The 24,461-nt window shown below is 36.9% G+C and overlaps 1 protein-coding gene across 1 annotated transcript in view; it reads left to right on the forward strand.

Moving 5' to 3' along the window:
* The window catches only part of LOC124160597 (acid sphingomyelinase-like phosphodiesterase 3b), a 1,228,662-nt gene that overhangs the window by 860,200 nt on the left and 344,001 nt on the right, over positions 1-24,461 (forward strand). The window contains exon 5 of the mRNA XM_046536481.1: positions 19,219-19,287. Coding sequence (XP_046392437.1) covers positions 19,219-19,287 — 69 coding nt within the window. The remainder of the gene's footprint in view (positions 1-19,218; positions 19,288-24,461) is intronic.

Consider the following 24,461-nt stretch of genomic DNA (forward strand, 5'->3'; position numbering starts at 1 on the left):
TTGTGAAAATAGTGAGGAAAAACATTCAAATTTGAGATACAGGCAATTGCTGATAAAAGGGCTACTATGTATATGGAATATTTCTCTATGACAATTTCTTCTTTCCATTAACTTCAACGTGCACTTACGACCATGAATAAAACTCCGTTTCTCAGAACCTTCATTTTAAGAGGAAAACATTCTATTGGTTCTCATGGCATTATATTCCTGGCTTAATAGTACATTCGGGTTATAAATAGAAAATTAAGCAATATTTTTCATAGCAGAAAAGTCATTCAAGGTGATTTACAGCAGCGCAACATAAGGATTTAAAAAATAATGTAATGTTACCTTAAAAAATCTACTAACCGAGTTCAGTTGTGATTGTTCATGTAGAATTTTCTTTTTCAGTCTGACATTGACAGTCTAAAGTGTAGTCAATTCATTATTAACATCTGAATTATATAGAGCTCCTAGTATTTATTATTTAAACGGTAATTAATTTACACAGGTTTAGAAATATGTCAAAAACTTCCACCACATTGAGTCAATACAAGAGCTAGGTACTTCTTTGATTACGAGTCGCGAATCCACTTTAACAAACTTCACTTTGACAAAAATACCAGTTGGAAACATAAATTTTTGTTGCAATCAATCGTGCCGTTTAATCGTCACCAAAAAATGCAACAATTTTGAAGGACTTAACATTTTACAGCGACTTCCCTCACTACTAAGTAGGCAGGAACTAGTGGCTCAACAGGTCTGCCGATGTTAGATTATCAAAGTACTTATGAATAACTATGAGGAAACAGTGACAGAAGCAGCGATCCACGTCCTCGTGGTTTAATGAGACGTGACGGACAAGCAGTTAATCCTACGTCGAAATCGAATGAGCTTCCCTCTGAGGGACGATTTCCACCCTCGTAAGGAATTAAAATCCAACGGGATAAATCCTCTAATTCGGCGTAATTAATCCGCAAGTTTCGCTCCCCGAGGTGATGCGATCGTCGTCTGCAGGAAGCAAGGATGCACCCGCGGAGTCAACCTGTTGGATCGCCGACTTCTCTTCCAGTTCATTCGACCCGGGTCGGGGCGCAATGTGTCCGCTTGAGAAGTCGCCCGTCGCGGCAGATCGAAAAATAGGCTCCCGCCGCGCGCCTCGGGTGCAGCACATGCGCTCCGGCAAAGGGAATTGGACTTTGATGTCGTCTTGTTTTCTTCCATCGCAGCATGCGGCGCTGTCATTCCAGTCACCGCTACTTAAGAAAGACGTATATCTCCCTCTTGGGCGGCGTATTTGTGGCTTATTTTCGGTGAATTATTACTAGGTTTAAAGTTTCCTTACCAATTTGAAACTTTCAGATTATATACCCGAGTCAGCATTTGCCTTTTTCTTAACCCTATTAGTGGAGCAGGTTGGATCTGCTTTTTTATCTACTGATAAGAGCTACGAGCTGAATTAACAGCTTTTAGATTATTATTCATAATAATTAATTAGCAATTAAAAACTTGAATTAAAAAATCAAGACACATCACATATATCAAATCAATATTGTAAGACCAAAATATAAAAACTAGCATGCAGTTATACCAAAACTGGCATACGAAATGGATTTTTTTTTCTCGAAGGTAATATATTTTATTAAATACCTTGGGTGTTTCTCTTCAGTATCACTCCAAGCAGGTGGCAACAAGAAGAAAAAAAATAGAATTTATTATTAATGCAACTCAAATAATACTTTCATCCTAATCTTTAAAGTAGAAATCACAGCCTTTTTTGTGACTTTTAATTAATTTTTATGATGGAAATATTATATCATGTTAAATAATTATCCTTGATTGGTTTCTAGTTAAAAAAGGAATTCTCTATTTTCCTAATTCTTTAGAATGGTTAGTAAATTCGTATTTTATCTAAATATTACCCTGAGATATAGCGTTTAAAATTGGAAGATTGTACCTGAATAGAGTGGTTATGTAGGTATGTATGGTTAAGTCAAGGAGTATTCGGGTCTATATTGGAATTAAAAGGTTGGAAAATATTTATATTTTACTCATCATCTTTCTTCTTCTCACCTTCCCGCTACGTTTTCCATTTCTCTGCATTACTGTCGCATCCCTCTTGGGACTCTTTCCTCCTTATCCCAACTTCTATCTTCTAATTTCTCCTACTCATCCCTCAAGGTTTAAATTAATTGCAGATATCGCCTATTTCACCCTGATGAATATTTATTAGTATTGAAACCCATAGAAAATTTAAATTTACTTCAATTAAAAATGGCACCGTGTTATTTCAACCTGAACTTTTCGTCCACCTTTCCAAGTCCAAGTTTAGAAAATCTAGAACGAGGTCCAAATTTCCCTGACGACAAAGCACGCTCGTGCTCGATGTATTCGACGTGTGCCGGCACTGCCACCCGCAGCATTTCATAGTATGAGCGAAAAGGATGGGGTCGGTAATATAGCGCGGAAAGGGCCGAAATGGAATGCAAAGGGGAGATGTTTATGGGCGCTAGGATGGTGTTCATTTTACTGTCCCGACCGCTGCTTCATCCCGACTCCGCAGTCTTCAGGAGTTACCCTCCACACCCCCAAGGCAGAGGTCGCGAAGTGAGTGGTTTAAGACTCCGTGGCGAGGCCACGGCTAACTTGGGCCGTAAATTTTAGGCCCGCATATTTCCTCACAACTTCGTGCCTGCTACTGGTCGCACGGATATGCAATACTTCCTCCGTAGAAGGCGTCGGAGACCGTATCTTTCGCCGCGGCATAAAAGTTCATCCTCGACGTCGTCGCGTTAAGGCGGAATTTTCCAAATTCAGGGGAGTTTGTAAATTTTCTATACACTCTCCCTCTAGCTTTCTTGGAGCATACATTATGCGCCCCCTCTCACCGCTCACCGCCAAGAGCCACATATCCTTGTTAGACGGACGGAATAATGCTCATAAGTTTGACGCGGTCGTCTCAGCCGCACCGTTGCGTTGGCGGAGATAAGTGACGTAAAGTGACGTGGAGTATTGCTGTTTGAATTTCTGGTGCAGAACTATGTAGATCCTGCATTTTTTAGGACTAGTTTAACCTAAGTAACCGTTGAGTGAATCACATATAGTACTTTCATTGTTTATTGTGGCATAAATAGTTTGGTCACAGGCCGTTAATTGCCAGTTTACAAACCTTGACTGCTACAGCTTCACATATTTCATTCCATGCATTCATTTTGTGCTACTTTGGAATTTTGAATCGTAAGAAAATGATGTTGATGAGCCCTGTAAAATTTTATTTCATCTAGTTTGCTACACATTACAGTGGTACCTTTAGATTTTATGGTGGGTGTCATTAACCATGTTTTTGCATAATCTCTCAGAACTGATGTCTCGTTGGTTGGCATATATTTTACATTCATATAAGTCAACCTAATTTTTTCCTGTTTGCTCACGATTTTTGCCGTATGATTTGTTCTACTTCCCTTAAGATTTTGATTTTAATCGATTTATTTGAGCTTTAGCGTCCTATTTAACATTGTTTTTATAAAAATGTGCCCTGATATCATGGCACTGTGTTTTGGTGATGCTTATTTTCAGCGCCAATGCATCATTCCTCTTTCAATATTCATTTTTATGAGTTTCTACTGCAATAACTTAGTTTTATAACATTGAGAGAACAAAATAATCCTGTTTATTGAGGTGAGACACTTTTCGAAATTTAAATTTTCTCTTGAATGTTTTGTAAAAATAAAAAATAGCATTTCCCGTCTGAAATTAACTTTTAGCCCATACATGGCCATTCTTTCCCGCCCCCCACCCTGATATACGCTAGCAAAATTCACGAAGCCGCAACTTTTTCATCGACCGATCTAATCGTAGTTTTTTTATTCCGTACACCAAACACCGTCTCTAGGGATCAGGTGAAAATTTTTTTACCACTGTCAGAAATAATTAAATGGTTAACCCATTAATGCCCAGACGTATCTTTAGATACGTCACACTTTAAAAATTCCTAAATACTCTGTGGTTTGTTGTTAATGCGATTTCTTAACGTAATATGACATAATAAAGTCTTCAAATGGTATACAAGTGATTTAGATTATTTAAGCCAATATTTGCAATTTTTATGCTTACTTACACATGGCTGATCATGAACTACTCAGAAATCGCTACGCTATGGTCATGTGAAAATTAAATTTTCACATAAACCATTGAGTTATCTGAATCCAGTTTTTACCTGTTTTATTTTAAATGTATAAGAAATATTATCTTTTTAAAGATATTCATTTTTATTTCAAGCTCATCACAAAACTAATCAGTAAAGTTTTGACGTATCTAAAGATACGTCTGGGCACTTGTGATACTAAAAATTCAAGTTTTGACTTATAGGTATGCTTCATTCTATTTATTGATTAGATGAATAAGTAATAATTTTATAAACCTAATTATGTGATAGATCGAAGACAGTTTCGAAGATCGAAGAAGAAGTCCTGCCATTTCATGAAGTATAATATTGAACAATTAGGTAAATGCAGCAAAACAGGAATTTTCTCAGAATTGTTGTGCATCCTCATTTGAATTGTGATAAAGTACCTTCATTGGAAGCAGAAAATGAGTCAGTATTGTATTTCTGGAAATGCAAAAACTCGCAATATCAAGTTGCCTATCCTGGCACAGTAGCGGATACAGAAAAGAATTCAAGGGGGGCATAAAGGATATCTTGAGCTATCTTTACTTGTATCGTAATGAAAAATAATCAAGTCACGTGCAAAGTTTAGGAAAGTTTTATTTAAAATGATTATAAACAAGGCATTATTATTATTATACATATTATATAATTATTATATATACAAGGCAATGCCATCTTATGATATGAAAGAGTTACAATTGTAGTTCTGCCCTGTTAGGCAATGTGGGCGGCCACGTAAGAGGGGGGCGCGCTCCCCCTTCGCCCCCATATGTATCTACCACTGTCATGGCATTACTTGTATTCTGTATCGCCGACGGTGGAATGGATTGATTACTTTGTTTCTGGTTCAACTTTTCTCTGGCAATAATATCCAATTTGCAAGCCGGAAATCAGTGTACGAAATAAGCAACTTTGGTGAACATTGATAAAGATGAACATGAACTTTGTGCTACGCTCCATCACCAAAAACTCTGTACTTTGTATTCAAATTCGAGTCTCCAAAAGATATACCTGACATAAGGAGGAATCTGCGCTTTAAAGACTTTTCAACCTTCTCTTCTGTAAATACTTTTTTGTTACTTTTGTTGCACACCGCTTGCTATATAAGTCAAGAAAACAGCATAGGGGCTCCCGTTTACCGCTGAGAAGAGAAGACGTACCTTAGTGATGGAGCAGAGGTGAAACAAATCTGAAATAGCTCTAACATCAGCGCTGTCAGCAGATAAAATTCAAGAAAAATTTTATGAACAATTGTTAAAAATGTTAGTACATTCTTAGTACGTACAAATCGAAGTGATTTATGAAGTTTTTGGAATATTGCTTCTCTCAGGTCACCGTCTACTTAGTTGATGGCTTTATCGGAGGTCATCTCCAGACTGCACCATCGAAATACTTTCTCAGTCAATGCGAAGGAACAGGTTTGAAGAAATGTTAAGGTTTCTGCATCTGGCAGATAATTATTATAATGGGAAGAATGATGGCAAGGATAGGCTATATAAAGTTCAACATTAGTTTGAGGTTTTGAACAAGACTTTCAAAATTGTAAGCGCTGGAGAATACTGTTTGGTGGATGAATCAATCAACCTTTACTATGGTAGATATGGCTGCAAGCAATGTATTAGAGGGAAACGAGTAAGATTATGGTTAAAATTATGGTGTATTTTCGAATCAAGTCAACCTTTATCATGCTGTAGTCAACCTTCAGAGAACAGACCTTGGTCCAGGAGATGTACTTTTAGGACTAGTGGATGAGTGAAAATTACCACCAGGTACAAAAATATTTGCTAACAACTTATTCATATCAGAATTGATTACTATTAGCATACATAAAAAATGAAAACTCCTGTTTGCTATTCTGTTTCCGAAATGCCAATGGCGATCGCGGACTACAATTCTCACATGGGCGGAGTGGACCTGTGTGATCAATTCCTGGCAAATTACCGGGCAACAATTAGGAATAAAAATGGTGGTTCAAATATTTCAGATGAGCTTGGATGTATCATTTGTACAGGGATGGATACGGTAAAAAAAACTCGGATACAGTATCACACTGCTGTAAAATTTCAAAATGCAAATGTAAATCTTTCACGTTATAATACTATAATAATACTCAAAAGTATATTATTTGATGCGTAATAATTCAAATTCAAGTATTAAAAACTACTGATGAAGACATGGGTAATGAATTATATAGCAAAAACGTGCATAAACACAATTAAATGATAATGTGCATTTTTGACCCCTTAAGTGCCCAGATGTATCTTAAGATACGTGTAGGATTAAGTACTATGCAAATGTTAGAGATTTTTTAAAATATTTTTTCCCGCATCAGGTATGATGCCTAATCATAATTTAAGGAAAAAAAGTAAAATTTTTAGAAAAAAATCTTCTGGACATTAATGGGTTAAGGAAAGATAAGGTAAAAAGAAACGGGAATGTATGCTATAGAATTTTTTCGTCGATGGAGCGCAGGAAAAGAATGTAGGGGTGGAAACTTTTTAATTTCTACTTTTTCGCTGGATGAAGTGAAGATTTTGGGGAGCGGATATAGAATAGCGACACAGGGTGAGCGCCAAGGCAACTGAGGCAACGATTCCTTCGTGAGTCTTTATTCAGCATTCTTATACTCATCCATATTTCACATACGCTATTCTGTCCCTAAACTTTCTCTTCAATTTCTAGTGCGATACTTTGTAAGGAGTTATTTGATGCGGGAGCAGTTTGGTCCCACATCAAGAAAGGGAAATCGAGGTTTTCTTTATCAAAACGTTTTCCTTTTTCCCTCGCCATTGTTAGGGTTTGGTCAGAAAAAGGGCTGCCTTACTCCCCCAGTGGAGGTTGTTGGAGTACCTACTAATAGGCGAGGTAGGAATAGTTTAACTAATTATTTAAGGGTCATATAAATAAATAAAAAATAATTAAGAAAATGTAAAAAAATCAGCTAAGCTTCTTCATATAACTATTATCAGTTATTGTTACCTACAGTTACGATTTAAGAATGAACTAGCGGCAGTAATAGAAACTAATTCCTATGCTGTTTAATGTGCCCAATATTGTTAATGCTCTAGAATCTGATTCATGATGTTATTTTTGTGCGAGGTGGTCTAGGGCCTTCTCTTTATAGTCCCTTTGCAAAGGAAAATAAAATAATTGAAGGTTTAGCCATATTTTTGAAGATGCATTGAGTGCGATTTTGAATAAGACCCTTAAATCGTTAATACTACCTCGGTTACCTTGTTACCTTTATCAGTTGTTCTTATTCGCCCATACCCATGTCAAAACGCCAGTTACCAGCTCAACTCATCCCACAGCTATCCGAAGGAAACCCATAGGGGTTAACCCGTCGTGTGAAAGCAAGCGATGGAACTCCATAAAGGTTTAGGGCACGAAAAGTCGGACAATCTCCCCCTACTCCCTTCAAACCGTCCGACCCCCTCACGGACCCAAATATCCCCTGCCACCCTCCGCTTAGGCTCCATAGAAAAGTTCCAAAACTTCCTTCACCCAGAGGGATCAAAGTTTTGCTCCTCTCTTTGCTTCGATTGCGTGGACCTCCGTCCTTCGCTTTCCGGGTCCTAACGTCCCATTTATCCCAAGTCGGAGTTGAAGGGAGATTATGTCGGAGCTGGTCTTCTACGATTCTGAGTTTTAGGGGCATTTGTGGTGAGGGAGGGAAGGTTAGGGACGCGAAGATGAGATTGCTGGCGTGAGTTGACTTCGGTAAGGGAAAAATTGATTTAAATTCATTATTTTTGTTTCTTAACCCATCATAACCCAATGCTGCTTTTAAGCAGCATCAAATTCTATAAATTTTCTGCTCTATTTACGAAACATCAAAATTACACATTACTTTGTGGCGTTAATTGTAATAACGAAATGTTTAGCTCCGAAGATAATTGTGGGTGAGAAAAAATTTTTCATGTTTTCAAGTTGAAAATTCCTGAAATTTAATATATCCCAGATGCAGCTCTGGGTTAGAAGGGTTAGTCATTTAAAGACAAACCTCACTTACCAACTGGCTTGTTAATTTTTTTACAACTAATTAAGATATATTATGAAGTACAACCCGAAAAAAAATTAATTTCGTATTAAAGCATATTCCCAAATGGAAACACGCCGCAACATTTTGCTATTGCATGAAAAATAAAAATACACTTGACCAAAAAATAAGTTAAACGATGTTATATGCATTGGTAATTTGAATAAATGAGCATTTGATACTGGAGAGCGAGTGTAGGGAAGAGTATTGAGTAAACCGCATAATGAGTACAGAGGTGATGAAAATAGCCAATTTGGAAAAGTAATAGTTAACGACCAAAGTATGCACAAGTGATGCGATTCAGTTTATAAATTACTTCCATACTTTATTTACATAACAAAAGCTATAAAATTATTCACATGTACGAAATATAATTTTCATTAATTTTTAGGCCAAAAAGGTGCATTGGATTGTAAACGGTTAATAAGGAGTATGTTTATAGGCAATACTTCATGTAATATTATATATATAGTTGCTACCAAGAAAATGCTCGGTTTTGAACACATTTACAATTAAAACAAAAACAAAGTTTATACTTTTATTTTCCGAATTTTTCGTCTCAAACAGTTTTTGACGCAATAATGTGACAGTTCACAGACAGTTGTTGATCCTAAATGGAGATGATAAATATCTAGAAGGATATTGTAATCAAATATTTAAGTTGGAAATTACTATAGCCTCTCATTTTTAATCTTAACATGCTGTTAGAAAAACCTTTTATCAAGTCAAAGACTTTTCATTTAAATTCGAAGGCTATACGTAACGCCTCTTGGTAGGCCTTGTTCTAATAAAGCTCATTAGTCCACGTAAAAAAACTGGGACCATAACGTGAAAACGATATTCATTGCCTGAAACGGAATTCCAGCACGTGTGACATTTGCTATAAAATTAGGTAAGCGGCCACCTAATGAAATATCGATTTCTCTCAACCTTAAAATACAACGTAAATATTTTTCTGCCATAACTTTAACTTGCCGACAAAAATTAGAGTAATTATGTGATATTTTCGGTCAGTTCCTAAATATGATATATGCTCTACTATACCTTTTCAAAGAATATATTTTACTATAGAGTTTTATAGAATTTTTCGTAATGGTATACTCCTGATTTTCAGCATAGATAACTATTTACATCCTAAAATGACCACGTGCACCGAGGGATGAATTTTTCATTGAGAACGCGAACTTCAAAGGCATTCTGTTAGACCCGGAGGCATTTTCTGTCCAGAGTATTGCTGTTAGATAAGCTTATTTTAATACGGGGAACAGCCTTCAATCACGCTAACGGCTGTCCTTGGAACTATGCGGAATGATACGCACCTAGTTTATGTGACTGCACCCCGCTCGCTTTTCCGTGGGACCCCGGCTCGCGTGTCGACGTGTTTGCTGCGCTAACCCAGTTGCACTTGAAAAGGGTTTTGGAGGCGTAATTGGTCAATTACCGAGGCCATACGTATTGATTATGGTTTCGCAGAGGAATATTGGTCCAATTAAACCTTGTTTGTCGATTGCGTCAAACTCTCGTAGCGTAACCCTTGCAAACAGCGTTGCAGGGTCAGCCGTAGATTTGTGTAATTGGCGTGGTATCCGTCCATGGGTCTGAGATTACCTCGTACTGCGCCTTGTGAATTGAAAATCACGAAAACGAAGTCAAGGCAATGGATAGGTGTGATGCGATGAGCATAACATTTTCCTTTGGGTGTGTGCGGCCTGATTTCGGGTTCAGAGAACGCTTTGAAATAATTATTCCTTGGGGCTGGACGTGTTGCCGAGCAGTATTTATTTCCCTGCAATCGATTTTTTCGTTCTACAGCAATTCCAATGACTGGAATAACATTTTTTGCAGCAGTGATTTTATACGTCACTCTCTCGCGCATTAAATGAAACGAAAATATTCATCAAACGGCGTTAAACTCGCAATAGAGTTGACAATGCAACCTGGAACGCATTGCATAGGTTGATTGAAAAGACTTTGTTCCAAATTTCTTTAAAATAGCGTTATGAAGGTATCCTTTGCAAAATTAAAGCGGTTACTGCCGCGCGTAATGGTGATCATAAAATGATGCTGCATCTACGAAAACAAAGGTTCAGCAGGGATAAGGTTATAATATCTTTATTTCGGTACCAGATCCTTTTGTTATGCAATCTTTAATTTATCTCTGGGATTGAGAGTCTTTATATAGAAATATACATAATATAGTATTCGATGCCCATATTGTAATCCCTATTGACCCTATTTTGAAATTCATCACGAAACAAATAGGTATTTATGGCTCTTTCTCACCCTTACTGTATTTATAGTATGCTGACACGGATATTATCCGCCAATTATAATCCTTGTATTTTTTTTAATAATGTTATATATTTTTCATATTTTTTTCATAAGCTTGTCTAAATATGGTCCACATAGATAAGAGTTTTTGTAATTCTCGCAGATTAACAAGCAATGGAAGTAAATATTTTATTTTTAAATGACATGTACAGTGTATCTGTCTATCTGTCCGTACAATAAATAAATACTATGGTGAACGTTGAATTCACGTGCGTGCATCCCTGCTACGCATTATGCCCTATATGTAATGCTATAAACCAAATAAAGGATGTGATATCAGTGTGATTATACGATATATCTGGAAATAAGGCCTTTGATTTATTCAACAGTGATAAATTTGTGATGGAGGCTTTAAAACGACTTTTTTTAGCATTAAATTTTAGCATCGCAACTACGTGAATTGTAAAATCGTAATAGTTCTAGCCCAAAATTCTTAAATATTTTCCTTAGTTCTGTTATTTATTCGGGTAGTGGAGGCATTATGTATTTTTCTGTTTGCATCTACAAAAAAAAATAGTTCTCTCTCAGCAGGTTCTCGGATAGTTTTTATCTTCCTTTTTGACTGGGTGTATTCCCGCAGCGCTTTTGTCCTAAAAAAATAATAACCAACAATTTTAGGTTTTTCTTTCAAGTATGCATATCGTTTTACTCATTCGATTATTATTATTTGTTGTATACATAGAGTATCATCCTTTTTTTTCCATTATCCTTAAGTTTCCACTTACATTGATGGTAATGATGTTTTTATCCTAAACTGCATTCAATGTTATTCGTGTATGCTTTTGATAATGCAAATTTTGGTAAATATTTAGTATAAGCTAATTGAAAAGGGGTTGGATAGAGGCTGGGAATAATTGGTCTCCAATAAATACGCGTTATTATAACGATTTCAAATTTGCGCTATTTAAGTAGATTCTCTTTATCTCAATACATTGCCTCTACAATATGATATGTATCAATTCATACGCTCTACGTCTCCTTGTATATCAATTACAATAATTTTTAATCCTTGACTGCTGCATACGCTATTCATGTAGGTTGACGATGAAAATTGTTGTAAATATTTAGTGTTATTTAATTGACGAGGGTTTGGATAGAAGAAGGAAATATATGGTCTCCAATAATGGCACTTTATTATTATTATTTAAAATTTGCACTTTTTAGGTAGTTGTTTTCTGTCTCATTATTCCTTACGTATCCATGTCCATTAATGGCAATAATGTTTTTATCCTAAAGTCCATTCAATCTTCTTCTAATTGAAGATGCAAATTGTATTAAATATTTTTCATTGGTTAATTGACATAGGGTTGGATGGAGGAAGGGACTCAATGGTTTTAATAATTATTATTTTTAATCCCTTAGAAATAGTTATATTCACAGTAAGGGCTCCATTTTACCTTTCAAAATATCGATTCTTTCGCAGTTCCTCTCACCTTTTGCTTTGGGAACGTGCTAAATTTTACGCCAATTCCATTCAACATTGATTGCCACCTTTACCTTTTTGGACCCATTACGCACTCCACCATCCAACGAGTCCCTGCCTCCAAAAAGCCGTCCATCATGAATTTGACCGCTAAGCGGACCCTGTTGAATATTTACGACCCGTGACACTGGCCTGCTGACTTTCCTTGACCGGTGCCCTTAGTTTACGAGCTTAAATTTTGAATACACTTCCCAGCACATTCGAGATATTCTTTTATTCCCCAAGGGATGACACTGCGTCATTCACCTAATGATATTTTAAAATGATACTCTGATTAACTTGATGCATCGCTGTCGCAATACCCATATTAACATTTTCCGAGATAAATTAGGATCCGAGTCAGCATTTTGGATGTAAAATAGTAATTTCTGCTGGTGTTAAAACTGGTATTTTCATATGTATCGTTCCAACTCAGTAAGATATCATTTTGGTAAAGTTTCTTTGTGTTCTATCACATTGAATTATTACCCATCGGGATTTATACACTTACATACTTGTGCGAGCAGCAAGGACAATATTTAATGTCTTCAAAAAACTGAAGACATTTAAGGTTTTATAACATGAATTAAAACATTTTTTTATATATTCAAAATGTGGTTTAAAGATGGTTACTATGACCATTGCGATTTCTGGATTAATTATGAGCAGCGTCTTTAGGACTTTCATTTCTCTGTAATATTTTGTTATTTATCCTGCTTTTGCACCTAATACATTTTTACGTCGACAAGCTACAAAATAGTATACAGTAAGTTAACATGATGAAATTTATGGTATTAATAATGGCCTTGGGATTCAAAGGTTTATCAATTATTTAATTTCTTCATTAGTAACCCATTCCTCATCAGTTCTCATTATGTGACCAATACCTCTGTTCAGTTATTCTTACGTAAAATTACTCCTCGAATGCTTTATTTTATCGTTTCTATCATCATCTACTTGCCGAAAATGAACCTGTGAGTTGTAATTGTGATGATTTTTTTCCTTATTTCAATGTTCAAATCCCTGAGTCTCGGATGAATTTTAGTGTGAAATGCCTTCCAGACCTTGACTATTCAACTTCTCGCTTACTTCGTCCATCGCTTGTTACCCGGAATCCCAGGTTATCTTTTCATATTATTCCCTAGTTGAACGCTAGTCTTGGCATCTTTTCCTGCTTGCTAATATCTTGATTTATGTGTAATTTTATTCCGTTGTTATCTTGCCATTGCGCTTCTCATTCTTGAAAGACTTATCTTGAAATGATTTTTTTTCTCTTCTAAGACTAAAATACCTTTGTCTTCATCATACTATTGTGTGCTAAGACATGGCAATAAAATTTTATCTTTAATATATCGGTGACTAGTTAGCACCTCTTAGTAGTGTGTATCTATGCAGGGGGAGTATGGTAGCTTAGTCAGTAGAGCATCTGGCTGCTGATCGAGGGGTTTTAGGTTCAAATCCCGGGTGAAGCCTTCGGATACCCCAGATAAGAAGATTTTCAAACTGCGAGGCGTCGGAGGAGACTGAAATATTGAAGTTCGCACGCCTCTGGCCCAGTCCGGGGGGAGGTCTACCTTCAGGAAATTTGAGGGAAAAATTCTAGAGGAATAGCCAGAGGATAAAAATGGTGGATAGGCATGCGCTTCGCTGATGTGCCCAAGGAGTGAAGTGGTCATTTGTTTGCCGCCCTAACTGCGCGGAAAGGCGTAGCTCCAACTTAGGTTACATGAGTTTAATTGTGATACTACTATTTTTGTTTGACTTTGTTTTTCAATTCACTTTCTTGTATACTTTCATAAACCTTTTATAGGACTGCTTTGCAATTGATATAAAATGAGGTGAATAAATGGATTCGAAATCAGGGAAATTTGGTAACGAAAAGTTGGTATGAATCCTAATTAGGTCCCCCGTTGCTACTGCTCCTTTTCTAGTCTAAAGCGTTTGGATCGATCGCTGTCGCACAATTCCTGTAATTAATTAGTCATTTAGAATGAGATTGACTTGGCTGTGTGGCGAAAATTGCGGTCCCACAGTTTTTTGGCATGCTGATAACGTAGAGTACAAAATGATGTGTCAATCTTGGGCATAGTCAATACTATCTCAATGATAGATATTTTTTTGTATCGTTCTATTACTCTATAAATGCGATTTTCATCTTTCTCACCCTTACCCTCTTCCGTTTAGAGCTTCCCTTAATCTATAACTAATAACTTCAGGCTTTACTTTGTGAAACCTCTCCATATTGGAAGTAAGGAAATAAAACTTTGTAAGGTTCACTGTTATTTAATTATGGGCACGACCCGGGTTTCGTAACTTGGTTACATCGTCAGGTGACTGATCTTGCATGCATCATACATTTATACATAAAGTACACAAGCGACAGTGAGGACATCTATCGGAAAGGAAAAGGACTTCCGATAGATGTCCTCACTGTCACTTGTGTACTTTGTGTATAAATGTATGATGCATGCAAGATCGGTCATCTGACGATGTAACCAAGTTACGAAACCCGGGTCGTGCCCATAATTAAATAACAGTGAACCTTGCAAAGTTTTATTTCCTTGCTTCCCTTAATCTACCTAAAATTACATTAAGCTCTACCACATTTACGGATCATTGCCATTATTTGCTCCTAATAACAAATTCATCGCATCTATTCCAATCGATCGTTGGAGTTGCTGTGAAAAATGTGTAATTTATTGAAAAAGGAAAGTTTGTGTGAACCTTGTTACCACTCTGGTGCATTTTCTCCCGGCTGATGGAAGTTCTCTGCTGGAGTGATGGAAGATGTTTCTCCTCCCCTTCCAACTCCCCTCCCTCTGATGAAAGCCGCAGCGCCCTTCGCTTCCACTCATCTTGGCTTGCCTTTCCTCTTCATTTGCTTCCCAACTCGCCTCCCCTCGCTTTAAAAGCCCCCAAAACCCCTCAGTCAAATCACTCGGCGCACTTTCCCATGCCGGCGCGCCCGATTTTTCTCCAGGGCCTGCTCAAGAGTGGAGCCAATCCGAGAATTCACTTAGGAGGCGTCGGACCGGAAAATAGCGAGAGAACGCGATCGCTCCCTCCATCCCCCGTTTCCTGCATAAACAAAAGGGAAATAAATATTAAGGCCACAGCTCTAACTCTTCGGTGAAGTCAAAGGGATGCATCTCGTCGGAGTCCAAGCAAATGAACACACCGATAGGATTGCGTGATGGTGTTATCAGGCAGAATGTTTTTTCGTTATCAAACGTATTTGTAAAATAATGTACTTAGAATTTTTGGAAAGAGGAGTCTACTTAACCTCCTTAGTTCTAGGACATATCTATCCTGATTTATGGTCTAAATTTAATTTTTCTGGTTAATCAGGTAAATGCCAGCAAACAAAGTTAACGCTTTCTGAGACTGATGCTTCAGCATTTTTAAGGAAGCCCTGGCCTAGTTTCAACAATGATATTTTACTAAGTAAGCAATGCAATTAAAAATTAAAGCATCGATATACTATATGAATTACACTCGGGCCAAGGAGATTTAAGCTGAAAATATAAGAGTTAATAAAGCAATGTTTTAAGACTTTGAGCATGTTTTTCTGTAGTAGAGAGGCATGCACGAAAACAATAGCAGAGAATCCAAGGTCGGAAACTTCCGAAATGTGGTGTTATTGAGGAATTATGAAGATAATATTGATAGGAGTTGTGTGAGTGAAGCTTAAGCTCGAAAGAAAAGTATGGACTATGTGAGGTAAATGGTGCATATGGAGCTGAACAAGGGAAAAATACTGAAAATCCATGTAATATACTCTCCCGACTCAACAAAATGGAAAATCATTTAGCCATTAGTGCAGGAAAGACATTAAGAAGTTCAAAAGCATGGACGACAATCAAGAAGAAGCAATAAAGTGATCCAAAGAACATTGAATGACGATGAAGTGTGAAGTTGGGCAACAATAATAACAAACATTTACTCAAATAGATGTTTTATCTTCAATATACATATGTGATTCATCTTTTGGAAACAACGTGAGTAAATTTTTGAGTGAGTTGCTATAGATTCCATTTGAAGAACCACTCATATTAAACCTTTGGGCTGTGAAATAATGAATCAAATGACACCATTTTTGGCAATTCACTTAAACTAAAGATTGCTGTTGATTTTCATTTTTACAAATTTCCCAACTTAAGATCATAGATTACTTGTATGTTGGCCACTTCAATTATATAAAGAAAATCCAGAGCATAAAAGTAAATATCGCCCAATTGACAGGAGTTTGTATTTTCGACCATGGCATACTCGCAAAAGCTTGCAACCTCCAAGTCAATCAGATTAATGCAGCTGGGGACATTAAAAACATCCTCAATGCCAAGCAACTCTAGTCCATCGTAATAATACATGTGGTGAAATAAGTATATTGAGATCCTTGCGAAAAATATGGGAAAATTTAATCGGCAGCATCATTAGTCACGATCTTACAATGAATTTTATCGTACGAGAACAAATGAAATAGAAGTACAGAAAAGCTAGGCCATGGATGCATTTATCAGGTCATGAAGAGAATATAGTAAAAAAATTCCTAAAGATTAGCTGATAACAGAATTTTGCGGAGAGCTGCGTCAGGCTAATCTAAAGAAGGATATCTGATGATTATTGATTTCGAATAAATTTATTTTAAACGCGACAAGTTTCGGTATTCACGTAACCCTCCAGTGACGACAAAGTTATGAGTTCTGTTCTTTTACAAATATAACTCCAACCTTCCACTGCAACAATGCTTCGAAATTTGACACATTAATTATTCATTTTTGTGAATTTAGTACATTAAAAACCATTTGTAATATACTTGGGTACAATTAAAAAAAAATGAAAAGCAAATGTGTGTGCAGCAAAAATTAGATAGATAACAAGAATTGGCATTCATCTGATGAACCGGATTATCTTTCCTTTAAAATTTACCATTTACACGTTTTTTCGTAAATTTATTAATATTTACTGATGGTCACTTATCTCAAGTCATCGTCTAACTTTTGTTTTTGAATACTTAATCTCACATTCATAGGTTTAATAAAAATATAACAGTCCAGTTAAGGTTACATATTACAATTATGATGCTCTTATTCCTTGCATGTGCCTAATTTCATTAGTCTATGCAAACAAATCACCCATTAATGGCGAAATTTTGCGTTTAATGGTCCATCCTATGTAGATATTGAATTCCATTATTTAGTAAGGGCGTATTTGAGTGAGCTTGATATTACCTCGTGGTATCTTTCTTGATGAAAAAGGTAAAATGCACGTATCTTAATTTTTTTCGCGTATTATATTCTGCAGATCCGATCAGTCGTAGCAAGTGGGAGGTGAATTATGATCGATAAAATAATCATCCAATTTGTGAGTGCTATTGTTATTGTGATGTGTGTTTGAAAATCGCTTTTAGTTTTTCGTTATTATAATGGCTATACTTAGTTTCCTTGAGGCATAATATATATCAAACCTAAATCTATGTTTGTGAAACCGTCAGCAGTCATTTGTTTCCTAATTTGTTCTTGAAATATTCCCATATTTTTTGTTTTATGAATCACATTTTTAAAGCTGAATTACATTCTGACTTTGAAAATGATGATTATATTGCTTCACTAGAATTCGTTGAACAAAATAATTTCTGTCATTACTTCCGAAATATGCTTATTTTTATCAAATGCTGTGAAGTTTTTAGCGAACGGCTAAGAATCTAAGACCTTTTACACGTTTACTGCATTGGAAAAGGATTTTTTTTTCTTTCCAGCCACTATACAGCTGATGGGTTCTAATGGCTTTTCTCAATTCCGTAATGTTTTTCATTTTTGACTGCTAATTAAAAGACGAGTTTTTTATGTTATCGCTGACGTAGCTTTAGACATTAATTTAAGTTGAAATTTTCTAAAGGATGCCTTCCAAGAAAGAAGAATTCCTAGGGGTATTTTATGGGCTTTCATTTTTCCTCAGAAGGTTTCATAAACAGCTATAAAGAGCGTTATGGCGTCTTCATTCAGGGTCAATATAGGTGTAAAAGGCTACTTCAGCTTCTTTTGAGTTTTGCAACGCGTAAAAATTGAAACTTCTCAAAGAGAGTAGAGGTCATTAAGTATATTCCCTAATGGGATTTATGATGGAATGGTATGAAGCTGAGAGATTTATTCTCCATCTAACTTTACGGCGCTTGCTTTGGTCGGCGCAATATAGATGCAGAATGAACCCTTTCCAAGCGTCTGACATCATAATAAAGTTTCTTCTCTGACGCAGCGAAGTAAATCTTTTGCATTTTTCAACGCAATAATGAGATAAATGTTTGCTGGCATGAACATAATTGTACTTAATTGCTAATGGCAGTTCGTCACTTATAATTGTTCCAATACCTAAACAAATGCTTCTCTTTGCAAAGTACGTGTGGAAAAAACAGTGAAATAGACCGATGCATCGCGATGATGCAATTGCCTATAAAATAGTTCATAATACTTTCAGTTAACTTTTATTGCCTATCATATGTCGGCAAACTTTTGCCGAGGGCTATAACTCCTTTGAGATGAAACTTTAACAGTCTAATATTGATAGCCTTTTTTTATTTTACCTACCCCCTGGCTACCTTTTGATTAAGCTGTGTTAAAGGCACCTACATAAGAAAGCAACTTAATATCCCATAGTTATTTCTCATCTATATCCACTAATCGTTTTTTGCAAAACTAAAAATTTAGCCTATTTAAACTTAAATCTCGTTTAATACTGGTCACTGTACTTCATATTACCATTTACCGTTGAAAATGCAAATAATACAAGCGATAAATGAGTTGGTATCTATCACCTTAACCATGGTTTAACATAGTTGTGAGAATATTTACTTAACGTCCAAAACTCATTTGCTAAATTATTATATGTAACTCGTTCACCAAGTTTTTTATGCTGAAGCCATTAACTTTCCTGGCACCAGACCTACGTGATGGTCTGATAAATGGCTCATTGTCATCCCTGTACCCTCGCATCCCTCTGATAGCGGCCTCAGCTTCATTATGGGACGTATTCGATGATATTGTCTAGCGTCCATCTCATGGGTAGGCTCTTGCAGCAACCTCATTGTCCTCCCTCCCTATTTGTGCGTTGATTACGCTTCGGTGGGATAAGTGCTTCCATTTTCTTGTCCGGTACCCCGTCATATCGGGCAATCTCTTTACTCAAGGCCTCTTATGTGACAAGTTTCACTCACTCATTGTACTCCTCTCTCTTCCGTTGCAGGCTACTTCTGGCACATCACTGACATCCACTATGACGTCAACTACACCATAAACGGGGACAGCAGACGAAGTAAGTGAACATAACTCTCCCCCATATCCCTGTGCTTCTCTCCTGGTCGGGTGTCCCGTGCATGTATACATTATGTGTCCGATGCATGTGCGTCTACGGTTGCCTTCCCGCCGCACACGGTCGGAATTTTCGTCGCCAAAAGGGTTAGGTTGGGGGTGGCCCGCGGTTCTCTAGGAGAGTGGGACTGGAAAGCTGACGGTTGAGACAAGAGGTGCTAGCGGGTGGAATAATAGACGGATGTGGAGTGGAACTGAGGAGTGTTCGACGTACTTCCTACTGTTCGTGACGCAGAATCTGGACCACAAGGCTGAGAGAGTAGATATCTAGTGAGAAGGCAAGGTACCGAAACCACCTCTCGAGACTCAAGCATTTTGAAAAACAAAATCCCAAGCTAATGCTACCAGCAAAATAATAAAAAACACCAAGATTTTTCCTGGCAGTAGTTTTATAATACTCGAATTTTGTCGACACACAAAGACTTCAACAGTTGTTACAAACAATAAATGTTGCCCATTCGTATATTTTTTCCTGTATTTACAATGGGTCGTCTCATTTAATACATGTTAGAATAATTTATTAACTTATCAATTTTTCTAACAAGTGCATTATTGCTGCCTGAGTTCCGAAAGACCATGTGATACTTGCAAGATTCTGACATCAAGCATTTAAATGAAACCATATTTGCTACTGACGGAAAATGAAACAGCTTCTTTAGTTTTCGGGTCATTTCTTGGACAAAACAACCATTATTTCAAAATTATTTAATAGGTAAAGCTTACACATAAAACATGATTTCTGTTAACTGTTTAATCTAGAAAACAACAGAACGTTTTAAACAGCACGTTTTTCTCAAAACAGCACGCACTTATAATAGTATTAGAGTAGAGGCTACTGTGATACCTTTTGCAATTGCATTTGCTCTTGCGTTCATATAATTCACCTAGTAATTATGTATTTTAATACGTGCGTCCACACTTTCGCCATGTTGCACAATTTTTTGCCTCCTGTAAAAAGGTCTGAATATTCAAGGGGCGTGCTCAAACAGTGAATCCAATTTTTGAGGAAGTGAATTGGCTAAAAACTTACTGTTAAATTCTGCCTACTTAATGCGTAGTTCTCAAGTTACGTGCATGTTAACATCGCAGCAAAGTTATGAGAGAGAAAGTGAAGGAGGACCGCGGAGTTTTTCAAGCACCGAAAGCTTTTGTTTTCACTCAATGTGACTGAATTGCCTCAGAAATTTAAATCTTCTTTATTAGGTACAATCACCAAAATTTTAATCCTCTTGGAGGGAAATAGCCATGCAGCAACATCTTTCCTCTCATCAACGAGTAGTCACAGGAATGTTTACAACCCTTCTCCCCATCCCTGATTCTCAGACATTCACAGCGTTCGTCATGTTAACATAACTATACAGCGCTCAGGCTACCTCTGTGTTATCAACTGGATATAATACCATAGATTTAAGCTGTAACTTGCCGTGGAGGAGGAGAAATCAATGTTCTTGGTCCAGAGCTTATTAAGGAATAACTTATAACTCTTCTAGTAATAACTTCCTCTGGATTCCCATTAACCTTCTACTGCTTCGTCGCAAAAGGAGTTAACATATGGCTATCTAGAGGGCTCTCTAACTCATTTCCATACTACCCCATCTTTCATCAAGAATCTTGCCTCTAAAAATTTGCAAACACATCATTTTCAAAAGCAGTAGAAGAGAAGAATAGCGCACTTGAATAATTAAAGAGAAAATTACCTCTTTTGGAATTTTCCGTTTCATCAGTCGTAACGTTCAATACTTGAGGCATGGGGGAAGTTTAAAATAAATGTGACCTAAGGGTCATAGTGGTGGATGTATCTCATAGTCTTCTTTATTAGATAAACCAAACTTAAGCCTTCAGCATTTGAATACAGTCTAAGCTCTATGCCAGGGTACCAATAATGCGTCCCTATGTTTCAGCGTGCATATCGTAGATGTACTCCATTTTGAGAGGTGTAATGTAAACCATCTCGTAAAACTATGTCAAATGACCATGTACGGTAACATGGAATCATTATGGCCCAGTCAGTTTACTTTGTCGCGGCAAGAGAGGATCTGTGTTAGTGTCCCCTATTAATGTTTTATTGGGGTCGGGTTGAATACGCGGACGCTATATAATCGGGTCAGTGCGTCAGTATTTGAACTGAGGTGGTGCGAGTGCCAAGCGATAACAAAGGGGTGTAAAGAAGTGTGTGGAGTGTTGAGAAAACAAAGGATAAAATGCCGCATACCCTCGAAATGAAGGTAATTCATTGCATCGGAGCAATACGTTTCAGTTAACCCATGCTCAAGAACGACATTGATTATAATCGGGTTGAAAAAACTGGATTAGAGCGTAGAATTCTAACTAGACCGACCCTTGAGGCTGATTAATTGGTGTTCATAAATGACTACGCCCACTATTATTTGTTATTTTGTTAGTTTAGTTTTTGCCTAAGATCCAATGGCTCATTTCGGAAATGGGGTCCTAAATAATTGGTTTAGGGTATTCTTTGCTCAAGAACGATATTGAATTTTTCGAAGCAGAACGAAGAGCTTAGGGGATAAAACACAGCTCACATTGAAGGGTTTGTGAGGAATATTCAGCGTCTATGGTGTATTAATGATGGGCTTACATATATTTTGATTGAAAGGTCCTTATTAAAATTTTTTTTGTAATATAAAATCTATTCGCTGGGCCAAAGAATTTTTATTGGCATCAGTTTATTTTTGGATGACTGCGTGTATGATAGGTAACCATTTTCATTTTCTTTATGCAGGAATAAATAATGAAGGCGTTTTTACGATTATATACAATTTTATATTATTATCACAAGGTATAACCGCTTGAAATGGTTTGTTACATATTCTTATCGAAAAGTTTAAGTGGAATATTCTGCTAGGTGCTAGTATGGGTTTGAAATTCAGTTATAATGGAAAATACAAATTCAAGCGTGGAAGTAAAACATCTCATATTTCTAATGAATCATTCAGTAGTCTGTCATCATTAAGAGCTGTTCCGTAGAAATTCAATGGTCGAACATCAATATTGAAGTCTAATAGGTAGAGCGTGTGGTTAGTGGTCAATCAACGCCTCAGATAAAAGTTAGGCTGATGAAGAGATCTATTTATACTTATATATCTACTTATATCTAATATATTATACAAAAGTATGTGGTTTTATATAAAGGATCACAATGGCCAGTAAGGTAATAACTAATTCAACGTTTAGCACAATTGTTCTGTTTGGAAACATGGCAATATGTTTAAAATATGGTGAAATATCTTATTTATCAAATGCTGTAATTAATATTTTCTTTTTATTCCTTAAAGGCTCTTTAAAGGAAAGTTTATCAAGCAATATACCAAGCTAAAGCAATATCCTACTTTGAGTCAAGGAAATGCAATTTCGAATTATAAGGAGGGCTAAAGCCAATTTTCGACCGTAAAACGCCAACTTTAGATATAGAATTTCTTCTAGTTTTCGATAGTCTCAGGATTACGATGGTCAGAGGATGTATTTGGTGTATTTCAGTGGTTCCTCTCGGGAATATGTTTGATGTTAGGCGAGAGTGACTTTTTCCTTCCGATGTCGTGACAGTCCGCACTGCAGTGTATCGCTTTCATCTCGAAGCAGAAATGATGGTGTAGGAGCGAGACATGGTTTCCAAATCGGAAAATACGGAAAACACATCATCCTCCTGCGGTTTTACAGATTTACTGCTGTCGCTATCGAAGGGGAAGGAAGGTTACTAGCTTCCCCGTTACGCCAAATTCACCCCGCTACTGACTTGATGGACCTTAATCGTTCGATAAGAAACAGGTGTTCCTTTTTTTGCAGCTCATGATCAGTCATTTTGATATGCCATGAATATTCTTTTTGATAAATGGCATGAAGAACAGTCCCCTTTCTGCCTCGTTTCCAAAAGTTTGTTCTTAGAATAAGTTGCTATCATGGCACTTGGTATTTATGGCTCCTGTGATTGGAGCCATATAAGTATCATAAAAAACAGACATATAAGTACAGTAAAGTTTTCGCATCAAGTAAGGCACACTTTTCATTACAAGTTTTGGTAAAGTAAATTTTGAAGAAATTTTATGCTTGTTTAAGAACTTATGGATTGTGAAAGCTGACTAAAAACTGTTTGATAAAAAATTTGCCTAGGTATTCCAAACGTACACTCCGGTGTCAGGGTACGCATCGCTTCAGCTCACCAATTATTTTTCGGGTATTTCATTTCGAGGAAGTTTAAATTTTCCCAAGGGACTGAGGAACCCAATGTCTTTGTGTCAGTTTTTATCTTTAATTTTAGGAAATAATTTAATGAGTACCCTCTGCTTTGATTTTTTGCATTGAATTTTTTGTATATACAGGTGATGGTGCCATGGCGAAGTAAAACGATAAATTTTACGCCGCACAAAATATAAAACGTATCCTCGGGCAGTAAATGAATAAATGGCAGTGGTCTCTAATTACGAGCTCTTACTCAAGCTCAACTTGAGTCTGAGATCTGAACTATCGTGTTACATTAAGGACTCAAGATGGAGCAAGGTTTTGGGATACTTTTTCGAGGCAGCGCAAAGCCATCCCAAGCATTGACATGCCCCGTCCTCTATTGATGCGTAATATGACGCCGTTAAGAGTCATTAGCAGGTGAAAGGTATTGCATTTTTTTTTATAGAGTTGTCAGTGCCATGGCAACGTGAAACGATAGGCATTACGCTCCACAAAAATAGAAAACGTTTCATCGGTCAGTGAATTATTAAAATGACCGAGGTCTCTAATTACGAACTCTAACTGAAAGTCAACTGTAGTTAAAGATCCAAGGGATTTAGTTATAGTCAGGACTCAAGCTAGAGTCAGCTTCTGGGACACCATTTCGAGGCAGTACAAAGCTATGCCGATTTTTTAGGTGCCCCATCCTCTAAATACGCAATTTGATACCCTTAATAGAGTCGTTTGCAAGTGACAGGTCCCGCATCGTTTTTTTATAGATGGGTGTCGGTGTCATGGTGACGTGAAACGATACGCATGGCGCAGCACAAAAAAAAGGAATCCGTACCCTTGGGCAGTGAACATATAAAACCGCCGCGGTTTCTAATTAAGAACTTTAACTCACCTGAGCCTGAGACCCAAACTATCGAGTCGCACTGAGGA

The sequence above is a fragment of the Ischnura elegans genome, chromosome 6 (assembly GCF_921293095.1).
Source record: "Ischnura elegans chromosome 6, ioIscEleg1.1, whole genome shotgun sequence".
Taxonomy (NCBI): domain Eukaryota; kingdom Metazoa; phylum Arthropoda; class Insecta; order Odonata; family Coenagrionidae; genus Ischnura; species Ischnura elegans.